Source organism: Dipodomys merriami, unplaced genomic scaffold (genome assembly GCF_024711535.1).
Source record: "Dipodomys merriami isolate MVZ:Mamm:240054 unplaced genomic scaffold, mDipMer1.0.p SCAF_12, whole genome shotgun sequence".
Taxonomy (NCBI): Eukaryota; Metazoa; Chordata; class Mammalia; order Rodentia; family Heteromyidae; genus Dipodomys; species Dipodomys merriami.
Genome location: NW_027202493.1, coordinates 34,247,542 through 34,261,168, shown reverse-complemented (window position 1 = coordinate 34,261,168; position 13,627 = coordinate 34,247,542). Strand labels below are relative to the sequence as shown.

Sequence of the window (13,627 nt, the reverse complement as noted above, 5' to 3'; positions counted from 1 at the left end):
GCTCTCAGCCTTGTAATCCCAGCTACTAAAGAGAAGGAAATCAGGGGGATCAGGTGTGAGGCCAGTCTGAGCCAAAAGTGAGATCTCCCCCTCCCCAATAAGCTACACATCAGCTGGATGTGATTGTGTGGATCTGTCATCCAAGCTACACAGGAAGTAAAAATAGCAGGATCAAGATACAGGCATCCCTGGGCAAGAACCACAAGACCCCCAAAATAAGTAAAGAAAACAGGGTTAGGCGCATGGCTCATATGGTAGCACCTGTCTGGCAATGTGGAGCCCTGAACACTGCAAAAAAAGAAGAAAAAGAAAGGAAGAAACTTACTTGCATTTCATATACTTTGTACACATGGCCTGGAGGTGATTTTACAATTCTGTTTGTGTTTTGACTACTTGCCATCACTCACATGAGATCGGGTGTGGAATTTGCACTTTGAATGTCATGCTGGTCCTCACTGTTTCAGGGTTTTTTGTTTTTTGTTTTTTGTTTTTTTTTTTTGGTCTGTGTAGATTAGAGCTATTCAATTTGTAATAATCTGAATTCAAATTTTCTTTTAATAAAGATGGTCTGAAGCAAAACAAAAGAGAAAGTGCCAGGGCCACCAGGACCAGCTATTCATTCATAAAGGACTGGGTAAGCTCTGGGTTCAGGAGAAGGCTTTCTGCCATCAGAGTTAAAGCTTGTGGTTAGGAGTGCAGGATTGTGCTGATGGAATGATCTGATGATCAACACGTTCAGGTCTTTCTTTGCCAGGGATGTGACTGCCTGCCGGAAGGTGGCTTTCTAGAGCAGTATTTTGTGTTAACTGTTCATGTATTCAGGTCAATAATGTGGGAAGATTACGCACTCATTACACCTTCCATATTATCAATTAGAAACCGAAGCTGTGGGGAGGTTGGAAGACACATAAAGGAAGGATCAGAGCTGATCTCTAGTACCTCCCTCAAAAATGAGAGAGAGAGAGAGAGAGAGAGAGAGAGAGAGAGAGAGAGAGAGAGAGAGAGAGAGAGAGAGGAGAGAGAGAGAGGGGGGGGAGGGCTCTTAAGTTATCTTGAGCAAGAATGATAATTTCTCTATGGATAGAAAGCTTGTCACAGTAAATAAAACTACCCAAATTAGTACTGTTTTGGGGAACTGGCCAGAAGGTAGGAAAGCTCATTCTAGTTTGTCATGAGAACTTGGCTCCAGTGTTGAAGCACCTTAATTGCCATTCAAAAATGTGTTTAAAAAAGATCACTATCTTGATCAAGTGCAAGTATAGAAGTGCCTCTGGGTAGTAAACAATCAAGCCCAATTATCAACCATCCAGTGGGGAAACTTTCAAACTTTGAAAAAACAGGCCTGGCTTCATGGTTGGTGGAAGGCTGAGAGGTTTAACGATTTTGATCAGCAGTCAGAGACCTTGACTCTGCCGAGCCACGAGTCACACAGAGAACATCTGCTGGATGCCTTCCTCTCTCTTGAGCAACTGCAAGCCCTTGGTGCCAGTGAAGCCAAGATTCAAGTGACCCAGGGTGGGTGGAGATGCCCTGCTTGCCTCTTTCCAAATAGAGCCATTCTGCTTTGGACCCAGTTTCCATCTTCGTTTCTCTTATTAGAAAACAAGTGTAGAAACGTACCCACATAATATTTTTTTAATAAGATTTTTGGACACATTTATTTACAAAAAGCCAGGCAATTCACACTTTAAATGTGCATGTTTTATGTATTTGAGTTTATGTAACATTGAAAACACTATACAAAACAATAGAAGGTACATAGAGGCTGGGGGTTTACTTTCAGTAGTTTTCTATGCCCCCGTGTCCCCTTTGGGCAGTAGTAGGGCTTGAACTCAGGGTCTCATGTTTGTGAAGTAGGTACTGGACCATTTGAATCACACTCTCAGCCAAACAGGTGAGATGGTGGATGAATATAACATAGATACACAATAAAGAGGGTGTAGAGTGACATATTATAATGGCAGAGAGGTAGAAGGTGTATGAGATTTACTGTGGAATTCTTTCAACTTTGCTGCATGTTTGAGAATTATTGGAAGAAAACTCACCAAACATCCTGTCTTTTTTTTTTTTTTTTGAAGTTAAGGAAAGTAGGATTCAAGGGAGAACAGATTAAGTCATTGGCAGAGTGAGAAGTAGAACCAAAAATATCTCCAAAGAACTGGTTCTGCTGCTTGTCTTTGCATTCATATTTGCACACTCAATCAAGATTTCTTTACAGGACTGTCAGACAAAATGTGAGTACTATCAAGGATGAAGTGACATTCATTCTGTGGGACTATGAAGTTCCGGTTCTTTCCCTCCACCACTTCTTTTGTTCTCCATTTGTTAACATTGAAACAATCTGGTATAGTACATTAGAGTTGCTTGTGAGTCTATCTATTCTATGATATGTAAGAGATGACTTTCTGTTCTGTTTTCTATCCACATATACATAAATGCCTGTTAATTTGTCATGGATACACGCCCTTCAAATACAGGCACAAAGTCAAATTGTTTAGAAAAAGATGAAGGCTTTGTTTCAGATATCTGACTAGCATAAGTTATGATGAAGGATTAAAAGTGATTTCTTTCTTTTTCTTGTACTCTTCTGGAATGTGTAGAGGACAAGAATTCAAGACAAGACTGCCTTAGTTTGGACTTTGTACTATTTGTAGGTGAGAGGATTTAAGTTTCCTCAGCCTTTGTCCTTCAGTATAAAATCGTGATAACAGTAGTATCATGTGGTTTATAAAGTTAGTAAATACCACTTAGTGTTACTTACTCATAGAGTGAACTAGTGCATGACCTGTTATTATATTTTATTTTAATATTTCATGTTTATTTTTTGTATCTTATTTTACTTTCTATTTACAGCTGACATTCACTTTTGCAATAGGTTGTGCTTTTGAATATTTACAGGATTTATATCTTGCCTTGTCCTGTCAGTGAAGCATGCACAGTACAATATTCACAGATTTTCTTTTTTATTACAAAACAAGTTTTCTGTATAAGATATTTTAGTTATGATAAGATTTAACACTAGAGCTTAGAACCTTTGTTAACAAGAATTTAACAAGAAGGTAATAAGATTCTTACTGTCCATTAAAATTATTTGGGGGAAATTAAAAAGCTACTAGGTTGCACCCCAGATTCAATGAATTAGTAGCCCTGGGAATAGGCCCTGGATATTCTTTCCTGGAGGTTTTGCCATGATGTTAATGATAGGAACCATCCATCTGGTACTTTTGCCCTCCTTTTGAGTAGAAGAAACAGAATTGATGATCTTGGTGAAGTCATGGTGGTATTTACTTTCTGAACTGAAGTAGTATTCTGGTCTTCTTTTTTTTAAACTTTCTTATCTTTCTTTCTAGTTGTGGTTTTAATTATGGGTTTGTGTGGGCCCTAAAAACCCTGTGTGTTGTCAAAGTCTTGTTTTGACGGGTGAGCCACAGACACGTCAGGCAGTTGAGTTTCCTAAAGCACTGAAGAGGAGGAGTACAGCTCAGTGTCTCTGATCTACAGTGATGAGATTGCCTATCCACAGAGTCTTTGGTTGGCTATTCCAAGTGTGATGCACTGTATGTTAGTTAAATCACATTTTATTTAGTACGGATATACTGTTTGTATTAAACTAATTATCTAGACACAGAAAGCTTTCCCAAGAGGTGGTAGAATAAACAAAAAGATCAATATATTGTAATGAAGATCTTATTCTTTTAGCAGTATTGAATTCAGGGTCTTGCTCTTGCTAAGCAGGTACTCTACCACTTAAGCCATACCCACTAGGCCCTTTTGCTTTGGTTATTTTTCAGATAGGTTCTTGCATTTATGCTCAGGCCAGTCTGGACGGTGATCCTCCTATTTATACTTCCCATATAGCAAAATGACAGGTACATACCACTGTGACTATGATGACCACATTGTATTGGTGAAAGCAGGGTCTTGTGAACATTTTGCCCAGGCTGGTCTTAAACTATGTAGCTAAGTAGCTACAAAGATAGGAATGAAGCCCAGAGTCTAGATTAATTGAAACGTTTAAAATAACTTTATCTGTTTTATGATATGATTATAATTTTGTTCTTATATTTGGACAATATCCTACCTATCTCATAAACAGTGAATTGACCTTGTGTATATTCCAGTGAAGAATTATAACATTATTATGCCTCAAGGCTAACTTCCAAATAAATGGCGATAAGGAACAATGTGTTTATAACCCATTTGTGACACAACCCTTGGAAAAGTGTGGCTTATTCTAGGCATTCATAAACAGTTCTTGCTGGGGTGGGATAGTGTTACCATTGCAAATGGCCCAACATGAATGTGGTGTTATGCCCCTTGAAGGCCTGGTTAAAATTCACTCTGGGACACCACTGTGCTTCTTTACTTCCAGAATGACCACTGCTCTAAGCAGTACTGGGGCAGTGCCCTGAAGTTCAAGAAGAAGCTCCTGGTCTTCTCATGAGGGGAGGTCAGATTCCATGTAAGTGACTTGCTAACTTGGAGGCTAAATCCCTTCAGCAGAATCACATGAAATCATCCTGTGAATGGTTGTTTCCAGTAGCTTTCATGTCATCATCCCTCCTCTAAAATACTGCCCTGGACCTGAAGTCCTGCTTCAGGTGTTCTTCTCCCTTACGTCTTTGATTAAAAAAACGTGTCGTTCAGAGATAGGAGAAGCTAACCTTTTGTTTCCTTTGTATCCTCCATTGGCATTTTCTATTCCATGAAAATTGTACATAGAGGAAAGGGCCCTTACTTTGAAATCCAGCAGCAATGAAGAGCACATGTAGAAAGTCTACTAGAATAAAAATTGTTTCGGGTTATCATGCTGAGTTGACAGCTTTATTTGTTCAGGCAGCAATGGCAGATGTAGGGCTGGCTGGCTCAAGAGGTAGAGCACCCTTGCCTGGCAAGTGTGAAGCCCTCAGTACCAAAGTCCTGCAGAAGAAAGTCAAGTGTGAAAAAGTTTATTTGAGAATGGTTGAAGTTTGTAAGTGTTAAGGCATTAAACACAAAGTCCCAGAGGGACTTTCTTTTCAGAGGTTAGTGCATGCATTCCCGAGCATCTGCGAGTTCCCAAGGGTAACACAGAAAAATATGCTTGATGTGTTCACCAAGGGATTAAACTAGAATTAATGTTTGCTTATGACAAATTGCAGGGGACTGGGATTTTTTTCCTTGAGGGAAAAATAATAATAAAGTCATGATGCTTATATTAAGATTGAATTTTCATTAAAAACAGAATAGAAAATATTATAATACCATCAGGTTTTATTTTCATCAAACCCTGAGAATCTGAACCTCTTTCCAAATGTTTTTTAAATAACTGTTTGTAAGTTATATGGTAATGACATTTGAAGACCATTTGAAGATAATTTCTCTTAAATGGTTGAACTCCATGGCTTTTGTGTGATATTAGGATACTTTGAATGGGAGGGAAAACAAAATTCTGCAGTAACTACAATTCAAAGTAACTTCTTTTTTTCTGTCTAATGGTTTGGATCTAACTTAGGTAAACAAATTTGAATAATCAATGTCAAAGAAATGAATTTTTTACATGTGTTTACTTCCTTAGTTGGATCTGTCTTGTAATGCATTAAAGCAGTGAGTTCTGAGGGAACAGAATCATGTAGTGAAAAGGCCAGATATATTTTAGGTTCATGTCTCCTGGAGTCGTCCAAGCTCTTTCAGCATCTGATCTAATTATCTTTTCTGCCAACCCTGCTGAATTGTGGGAACAAATGAGACTGAATCTGTGAAAGTACTTTTGTTAACTATAACAAGCTGTATAAAAATTAGATTATCTTTTAGATGTAATACATAGAATAAAACATTTATAATCAGCGTGTTTTATCCCACACCTACAGAGATGGTTATCTTCTGTGTGTGTGTGTATATATATATATATATATATATATATATATATATATACATTTGTGTACAAATTTATGTGTATATATTTAAATAAAAGCAAGAAGTTAGATGGACACAGTGGCTTATGCCTGTAATCCTACCTATTTGGGGATCATGTTTGAGGCAAGTCTAGACAAAAGGTTTTCAAGATCCCATCTCAACCAATAAAAAGCTGAGTATGATAATGTGTGCCTGTCATTACGGTTATACAGAAAACATAAATAGGAAGATCGTGTTCCAGATCATCTCCGGCATAAATATGAAATCCTATATTACAAAGTTTAAAAGATTGGATAGGGAGCTTGCCTAACAATTATAAAACTAAAGCTAAAATGCATGGAATAGCACAAAAGTATTTATAAAATGGAGATTTAGTTACCGTGGCAGTTTCTGGAGTCAAACTTCCCCTATTAGCCCCCTTTCTCTCTCTCTTAACTCTTCCGCCTTTATTGTCTGCTCTCTTTTTGCATCCTTTCCTGATTTGCTTGTATAAAACTTTAAGTTTTGGACTCTACGGACTCTTTTCTGTAAGCATAGGAAATATCCTCCTAGCTGGTTTTGTACAAAGAGTTTTTGACGTCTTTCCTTTTGATGTTTTATAACTAGACAAGGTGAAGTTCTGAGCTGCTGGACCAGAAAAAAAGAGAATAGATATTGTTCCTGGGTGAGCAGTGAAACCAGCGGTAGTGTTGACAGGTGTATGTGGTCACACTCCAGTTGAGACTCTTCTAGCTAGGGTTTGGATCTTTTAGTTCTATCTGTCATATCATTTGCAATTCATTTTTTTAAAAAAACATACCACCACATGTTTGTCATGAAGTAACTCAGAGAAGACACAGAAAATACATAATGCATAAAGAGGAAACTACATGGAATTTGAGGAGAAGTGTGTACAAAAAAAACACAAAAAACGACCCCTGCCAAGAAGAAGGGGCAGGGAATAAAAGCCAAAAGTTGAACCAAGTAATGGACGGTAAAGAACTCATTTATCTTGGCATTTATAGTTTAAACATCATAGATTCAAAAGAGGGTATCTGTTTTGCAAGTATTTGAATTTATTGGCATCAAATATGTGTTGTGTTTCTTGATGATAGGTTGGCTTTTTAAAAAAATTGTAGTCGAGAGAGTGGTTTAGAAAGCTAACATTGGTGTGAATGCTACCCGCCATTCTGTCGTTTCCTAAAGCAGAAAACTGGGGTTGATTTTTCTCCCATTATTCTTCTTCCTCATTTTTTATTTTTTCATTTTCCTTCCCAGACTTTCTTCCCATGTGTCTTTCTTCTCCTTTCTTTTTTTTTTCTAAATGGCCATATAAAGTCTCAAAAGTATTTTCCCCAAGACATACCAGTCATACAAGGTCGCATTTCAGCAGGGATTCATGATTGATAAAGACTTTACATTTGTAATTAAATGGAATGTTTTGAATTTGTGAACATTATCTTACGATTTTTTAGACTCTCTGTGTGTGCTGTGACTTGGCCAACAGAGTATGTAGATGGCTTTTGATCCATCAAAAAAGATTGGAGATTTCTCCATTTGTCTGGCAATTATTGAGCTGCTCTTGGGTAGGATTGCTATTTGTAGATTATCATCTTTGGATACATTATTTAAAAGTACCCCTTCTGAGTCCAAGGATTATAGCAAGTTTATCTTCCTTCCATTGAGATTGACTGGATTTAGATTCCTACTTACCACCCAGGAACTTTTGTACACAATTAAATAGTACAGCTACATACAGGCACTCTTGGGAAAAATGTGGATTTTCCCCCGCAAATCATGATGATTTATAAGTCGCTAACTCTCTAATGTACAAAATACAGTGACATCTTTTTTATCTAGTCTTAGTCTTAATAAGTAGGACGGGAATGACTTCACACTTAAGTTGTGATGTCCCTCTAAAGGCATTTAAAACACCAGTAACTGTATTAAAACCACCATGAGAATGAATTTAGATGCATTGCTATTTGTGATTATTTTCAAATTTATTCTGATTCTGTGGCTCCAGTACTGATATCTGAGTGAGAGAGACCACCCAGAGGGTTGTGATAGAAATAGGAGGTTAGCCCAGGTTCATCTGGAGCAGAAGGTTGAGTGTAAGATCTAGCTTTGGGAGCTATTGGGTTTAGTTTACACAGCCACCTATGCAATGTTGGAATTTCCTTGATGTCTGTGCTGTTATCTTGTACCTTGCAGCTGGCCTTAATGTCATGCATTGTGATCATGATTTTTTTTTTAATTTTTAAACTGTTTGTTGGTTGGTCATGAGGCTTGAACTCTGGGCCCTGGCGCTGTTCCTCAGGTCTTGAGCCACAGCACCACTTCTGTTTTTTTTCCTGAGTGTTTTTTTTAAATTTAAATTAAATTTTTTTTATTTTTATTGTGAGAATACGGTACAGAGGAGTTACAATTACATGGGCAAGATAACGAGTACATTTCTTATCAAGCATTGTTGCCTCCTCTTTGTTTCCCCTTCCCATCCCTTCCCATACTCCCCCCACATCTCCCTCACCCGATCCTCCCTGCCCCCCCACCAAAGTTGTAAAGTTCGTTTTTCGACATAACGACTTGTACATCTCATTGTTGCAATGGGTCCACCTGTATCCCTAGTGAAATGATTTGTTTTTTTCCCTTCCCCTCCACAAATTATACCGACATCAAATACAGTGAAAGCAGGGGTTATACCGTGGGGGAGGGACATACAAAGCAACATAGAAATCATCTTATACATATGTTAGAAACAATTGCATGAAAGAAAAAAGAAAAACATTTGAATACTTATCTTGGGGTTCCGTCCCCTAACATGAAGTTATCTGACCTTTACTGCTTGACTCAGACATATACTAGTTATTGCAAATAAAGGAAACCATGGGACCTATGTTTCTTTGGGTCTGGCTTACTTCACTTAATATAATTTTTTCCAAGTCTTTCCATTTCCTAACAAATGGGGCAATGTCATTCTTTCTGATGGAGGCATAGAATTCCATTGTGTATATATACCACATTTTCTTGGAGATAAGAGTCTCATGGATTTTCCTGCCCGGGCTGGCTTTGAACCACGATCCTCAGATCTCAGCCTCCTGAGTAGCTAGGAAGACAGGCGTGAGCCACCAGCGCCTGGCTGTGGTCGTGATTTTTAATCCTGGGCAGATAGCTGCCACCCAGCAGAGCTGCCACTGAAGCCTAGCTAGCTAGGTTATCTCATCAACTTCACAATAATGGAACCTCCCAGTTCCGTAGTTGAACAACTGAAATTTAAGACAACGTACATTTAGATAAATGGAATGTGATGATGATTTATTGTGTGTGTGTGTGTGTGTGTGTGTGTGTGTGTGTGTGTGTGTGTGAGTGAGTGAGTGAGTGATTGTGTGTGTGTGTACCAGAGTCTTGAGCTTTTGCTCAGCTATCTTGCTGATACCTGGACTTAAACCATTTGAGCCATACCTTCAGTCTGACATTCTACTGGTTAATTGAAAATGGAATCGTTTAGGAACTTTTCTGACTGGCCTAACTTCAAACCATTTTCCTCCATGTCTTAGCTGAGTAGTTGTAATTACAGATATAAGCCACTGACATAAGGCTTAATTATTACTTTTTTTGGTCAAAATATTCTTTTTTGTATCCTTTGGAAGTATGAATTTGATGTTACTGCTTATTTAGGAAGTAGAATGGAACTCTGTGTATTGGAGGTATGTTTAAGAATTTTAAAAACTAAAGTTTGTTTTTGACATAACGACTTGTACATTTCATTGTTGCAATGGGTCCACCTGTATCCCTATTTAAACATTTGTTTTTCCCCTTCCCCTCTACAAATTATACCAGCATCAAATACAGTGAAAGCGGGGGGGGGGGATGGGGGGAGGATTGGGTGGGGGGTGGGGGGAGGATGAGATGGAAAGGGGAAACAAAGGAGGAGGCTACAATGCTTGATAAGAAATGTACTCATTATCTTGCCTATGTAATTGTAACCCCTCTGTACAGTATTTTCACAATAAAAGAAAAAAAGAAAAAAAAGAAAAAAAAAGAATTTTCAAAACTAGGGGAAAAAAGCACAAAAACAAACAGTAAAGAAATTTTTAAAAATTATGTTGAGGCAGATAGAAAGAAAACTTAGGTCCTACTAAAGCAGAGATGCACACAGAAATTTTAATTAGAAACTGTCTTTATGGCATAGAAGAAAACACCTTTATAAATAAAAATTTTAAATATTTTTTATTGTAAAAATACAGAGGGGTTACAGTTGCATGAGTAAGGTAATGAGTACATTTCTTTTCGAGCATTGTTACCCCCTCCTTTGTTTTTCCCCTACCATCCCTTCCCTTCCCACCTTCCCAACTCCCCAACTCCTCCCTCCCCCCACCCAAGTTGTAAAGTTTATTTTCAACATAGTTTCTTATACATCTCATTGTTACAGTGGGTCAACCTGTATCCTTATTTCAGCATTTTGTTATTTCCCTTCCCCTCCCCAAATTAGAAAAATGTGTATATAAGATGCAAGACATCAACATCAAATACAGCAAAAGCAAGGATTATACTGTGAGGGAAGAACATACAAGAGAAACAAAAAAATCACATAATACATTTTAAATATGTTAAAAACAATAGCAAGAAAGAAAAAAACCTCTTCGAAGTCAAAGTAGACACCCTGAAAACATTACAGGAAGGAATCAGAGAAACTCTAGGGCTCCCAGAAACACAACAAATCAGAGAAAGTTTGGACGGATGGAATTTCATGAAACTGCAGAGTTTCTGCATGGCAAAGCACATAGCTAGATCAATAGAAAGATCAATAGAAAACCTACAGATTGGCAGAAGATCTTCACTAGCCATACAATGGACAAGGGTCTCATATTTAAAATATACTTAGAAAACAGGCCTTTTGTAAGATACAAACAAAAGTCAGGTGAGTGAAGGATTATTAGTTTACTCAGGTACTGATTTACTTCCTTAGATTGGATTACAAGCAATATTCAGGTTGAGATGCTGGTGTTGGATAGTGATCAAGGAACTTTAAAGTTAAAGTAAAAAATGACTAAGCTTATCTCTAGAACTTGTTAAGCTTGCTTAATTCTTCTTAGAAGTGGAGTTTTAGCTACTCTTTTCTTCTTCTAGCGTTTAGCAGGCACAGACAAAAAGACACCATCATTGTTTTTAATTAAAAGGATTAATAGAAATGTAAGAGGATTAAGCATTTCAGGTCTGGCTTCTATACTTAATAAGGGAGCATTGGTTTGAAGCCAGTGTACTATACATGCTAATTGATTGCTACTTTGTTTGAAGTTATATAGCCGATTACCAGCTCTGAGATTCTTCAACTGGGGAGGTCGTGCTCATCTAGGAACTACTTTTTGTCCTCCTGGGAACCTTGGTCAATATTTGCAGACATTTTTGGTTGTCTCAACTGAGGGTTGCTACTGGCACCTAGTGAGTAGAGCCAGAGGTGCTGGGCATTGTACAGTGCCTTGGAGAGCCCGCTACGATTACCAGATTGTGTTGACACTGACAAACCCTAATCTAGTTGGACTCCTTCCTTCTTTTTGTATTTTTCTCATCAGTAATACTGAAGATGTGAAGTTGGAGCTTCTGGAGACCTGTGATGTGACCGAGGAGACAGGCAGCTCAGTGGACGTGACAAGACACAGTGACAGGAATTCTAAGAAAAGGAGGATCACTATTCTCTAGACTCTACAGAGAAAGGGCAGGATTCCACCTGGATAGAGATCTGGGAGAGAAGGGAGGACTCATTAAAAGAAGGAAAGAGAAGGATTTGTAGACTAAACGAAGGGCAGAAACAAAAGCCGAACATTAACATGCCCCTTTTGCAATGTGGAAAAAGTTTCAGAAGTAGAGAATATGGGAGTCAAACTCCAGTCATGTTACAGAAAAATACTCTTATAACTTCCTTAAAAAATCCAATCTGTCCAAAAAATTAAAGCCAACAAAATAACTGTTGCCACCAGCACTTGGTTGTACGATACAGCATTCTTTCATATCTGACGTGTGACTCGCACACAGACGGCTTCACTTGTAGTCCACAGATTTCTTCAGGCTCTGTCTCTTGTCACATGCCTGAACTTGTTCCTGCTTTGTAGCTAATGCTTGTTCTTGGGTTGCAAAAAAATAATCAGGTATACGGGATCAGACTAAAAAGAGGAGATCCCTGATATGTTCTCCATTGGATTCCCCCAAAGACCTGTGAATTTGAAAGGTTTACTTATCAAACTCAGGGCATTAAGCCTGGTAGGCAAGCACTCTATTCACAGTAGCTGTGAATGGTAATAACTTGTAATTCGGTTAATTAATTCACAGGCAAGTTAACAAAGCACAACATCAGTGCATGTAGAGCTCCTAAAATAAAAAGAGAACATGCAGGCAGAAACAGTGCTAAGACTTCTGGCAGAAACTGGCAGCAGGCAGCACCTATTTTGAGTTCAGAGTCACAATGCCACCCAGCATTCCTGAACAAGAGGTTCCACCCCACCTCAGCCCCCATCACATGCCATTTCTATTGCAGGTGTGAAAGTCAGCATCTTCCATAGTGGGTATCACAACGGGAAATAGCAGTCAACTGGGGGGTAGAGGGATTCATTTTCTTGTTGTCTACAATGAAGTAGGTAGGTTTTGCCTGGGTTTTCCCTCAGTACGTCTGACTTTTTTTCTCAAGAGAAGAGAGTATAAGGGGAAGAATTACAGTGGCTTTCTTTTGGAACTATCTAGATATGAAGAGATGTTCTGTAGTAGTTATCACAGTAGCTTGGTGAAAGTTCAGGAAATCTGTCTTCTGTTCCCAACCGAGCAGCTGACTTTCTGTGACATGCTGTTTCTTCATGTCTGAAGTCTTTGTAGAAATAAAATCCAATAATACCTGCTGATCCTTGCTCAAGACTTATGAAGTAATGTCTGCAGAGTGTGTGACAAGAAAAGACCACAGCACAAAAGGCATTTTTCTGCTTGTTGATAGTAATTTATTTATTCCCTGTTTATATGATTGCATTCTAAGTTGTCTGACATTTGGCAAACCTTTCCCCCCCTTTTTTTTTAACTTAAAAAAATTCTCCAACCAGAAAGTAAATTCCTGATTAACTGTTCATTATGAATTTGTCACAACCTCACTTAGCCTAAGAAATATCCCAGAAAAGAGCAGACTTGGCTGAACTTGAATCAGTATAGCTTTACTAATTTGAACTCTAAATTAAGCCAATATTTTTAAGACTGGATTGAGCTAAGGGAAAAATGTTAAGAAGACAAGACCTTGGTGCATTCTCCCAGAAATCACAGGAGTTCAGATGTATTTATCAGCTTGGTTGGAGGAGGAAGAGAACGTGGAGATCTAAATACATGTTTATTTATATACCACCATGTTTCTCTTTGGTGTAGAGACCAGCACCAGCAGTAGTAGTAGAGAAACTATAATGCAAATTAATGGATAGTTTTTAAAGTACAATCTATGTAAATTAAAAATAAGAGTTCTTAAAGGTGCAGTAAGTGATAAACATGCATCTGGGTTATTTAGATTTTGCTTTCTAAAAGAAGAAGGACTTACACCATGGTTTTAAGTACACTAGTAATGCTTCCCTAAAAGACAGCTACACTCATTCATTCACTTATATATAGTTTGGGATTCTTTTTGTGTTGCAATGACAATTTAATAATGGTTACAGGGGCTGGGAAGGTGGCTCAGTGGTAGAGCACTTGCCTTGTGTGCATGAGGCCCTGGATTCAATTCCTCAGCACC

The 13,627-nt window shown here is 38.2% G+C and overlaps 1 protein-coding gene across 2 annotated transcripts in view; it reads left to right on the top strand.

The window, feature by feature from the left end:
- Positions 1-13,627, top strand: part of Tll1 (tolloid like 1) — a 147,455-nt gene that overhangs the window by 25,728 nt on the left and 108,100 nt on the right. The window contains exon 1 of one of the 2 annotated variants that reach the window (XM_070016521.1): positions 4,423-4,462. The exons of the other annotated variant lie outside the window; for it this stretch is intronic. Within the exon in view, the coding sequence (XP_069872622.1) occupies positions 4,441-4,462 (22 nt within the window). The 5' untranslated portion in view covers positions 4,423-4,440. Of the gene's footprint in view, positions 1-4,422; positions 4,463-13,627 lie in introns of those variants that run through there. 2 annotated transcript variants of the gene reach the window in all.